The sequence below is a fragment of the Trichinella spiralis genome, assembly GCF_000181795.1.
Source record: "Trichinella spiralis strain ISS 195 chromosome Unknown Scfld5385, whole genome shotgun sequence".
Lineage (NCBI taxonomy): Eukaryota > Metazoa > Nematoda > Enoplea > Trichinellida > Trichinellidae > Trichinella > Trichinella spiralis.
In genome coordinates, this window is record NW_003532324.1 from 1 (window position 1) to 775 (window position 775).

Here is a 775-nt window from a genome sequence, read left to right on the forward strand (position 1 = left end):
TTTACCAACGCTTCCATATGTCAGTATGTTTGTTTGCTTTTTTTCAAATTCTTTCAGTCTCGGCAGCTCGGTTTCCGTATGAGGAATTCTCATCATCATCATCATGGATTTCATGAATGTTCCGGTATTATCAACAGATCAGGTGGATCTATGAACTTCAAATTAGTGAATTTTCACTTTATCTCTGATTTTCAATGCAATGCCTTCTCATTGCACAACTTGTCCATTGCATTATGCAGTTTGTACCTCTATTTGCGTGACGTATCTCTGATCTGCTATGAGCCCTATGCAATCTTGCAGCCTGTCTAGAAATGACATCCATATGTCATATGCTGGGAATAAACAAACTGCATCAGTTTGCAGATATGCATCCTTCATAATGCAATGGACTAAGTCACATATTACATATGCGTAGCTCGAATAGAATGCCGCGAGCCGTCCTGGAACAGTTGGAGCAAATAAGCATAGATATGCTTACTAGCGAGGTGCTTCTCAGCTTCATTCATCGTAGATAAGACTATGCTGCCTCTAGCCCACTGGGATATTTCCATACAGCTGAACAATTCATGCGTAACAGCAATTACTAGAACTAGAAATTCTTTAGCATCCTCGCTCCGTTGCTCTTTCATCATGTTGTAAATTGCCTTACATCTTGATGCCATTCATTCTTTGTAAAAGTCCAGCTCGATTTTTTGCTAATGGTTAATGTTAGCTGAGCCACATTGGCCTGTAATAATCCATCGGTGGCAGATCCAACCATTCAATATGACCGTGG

At 40.3% G+C, this 775-nt stretch overlaps 1 protein-coding gene across 1 annotated transcript; it reads right to left on the bottom strand.

Moving 5' to 3' along the window:
• Positions 1–110: 110 nt before the first annotated feature.
• On the bottom strand, positions 111–662 carry Tsp_15453 (hypothetical protein). Its single transcript, XM_003366803.1, has 3 exons — positions 479–662; positions 247–440; positions 111–155 (listed from the first exon to the last, which is right to left on the bottom strand). Exons 1-3 carry the CDS (start codon positions 660–662, stop codon positions 111–113), a joined length of 423 nt encoding a protein of 140 aa, XP_003366851.1.
• Between the last annotated feature and the right edge of the window lie 113 nt (positions 663–775).

Excerpts from the sequence above, each read along its gene's own strand:
- Tsp_15453 (XM_003366803.1), bottom strand. The coding sequence starts at position 662 with ATGGCATCAAGATGTAAGGCAATTTACAACATGATGAAAGAGCAACGG. Across the intron at positions 441-478 it reads AGCTGAGAAGCACCTCGCTA|GACGGCTCGCGGCATTCTAT; the intron begins GTAAGCATATCT and ends CAACTGTTCCAG. Across the intron at positions 156-246 it reads GATACGTCACGCAAATAGAG|TTCATAGATCCACCTGATCT; the intron begins GTACAAACTGCA and ends ACTAATTTGAAG.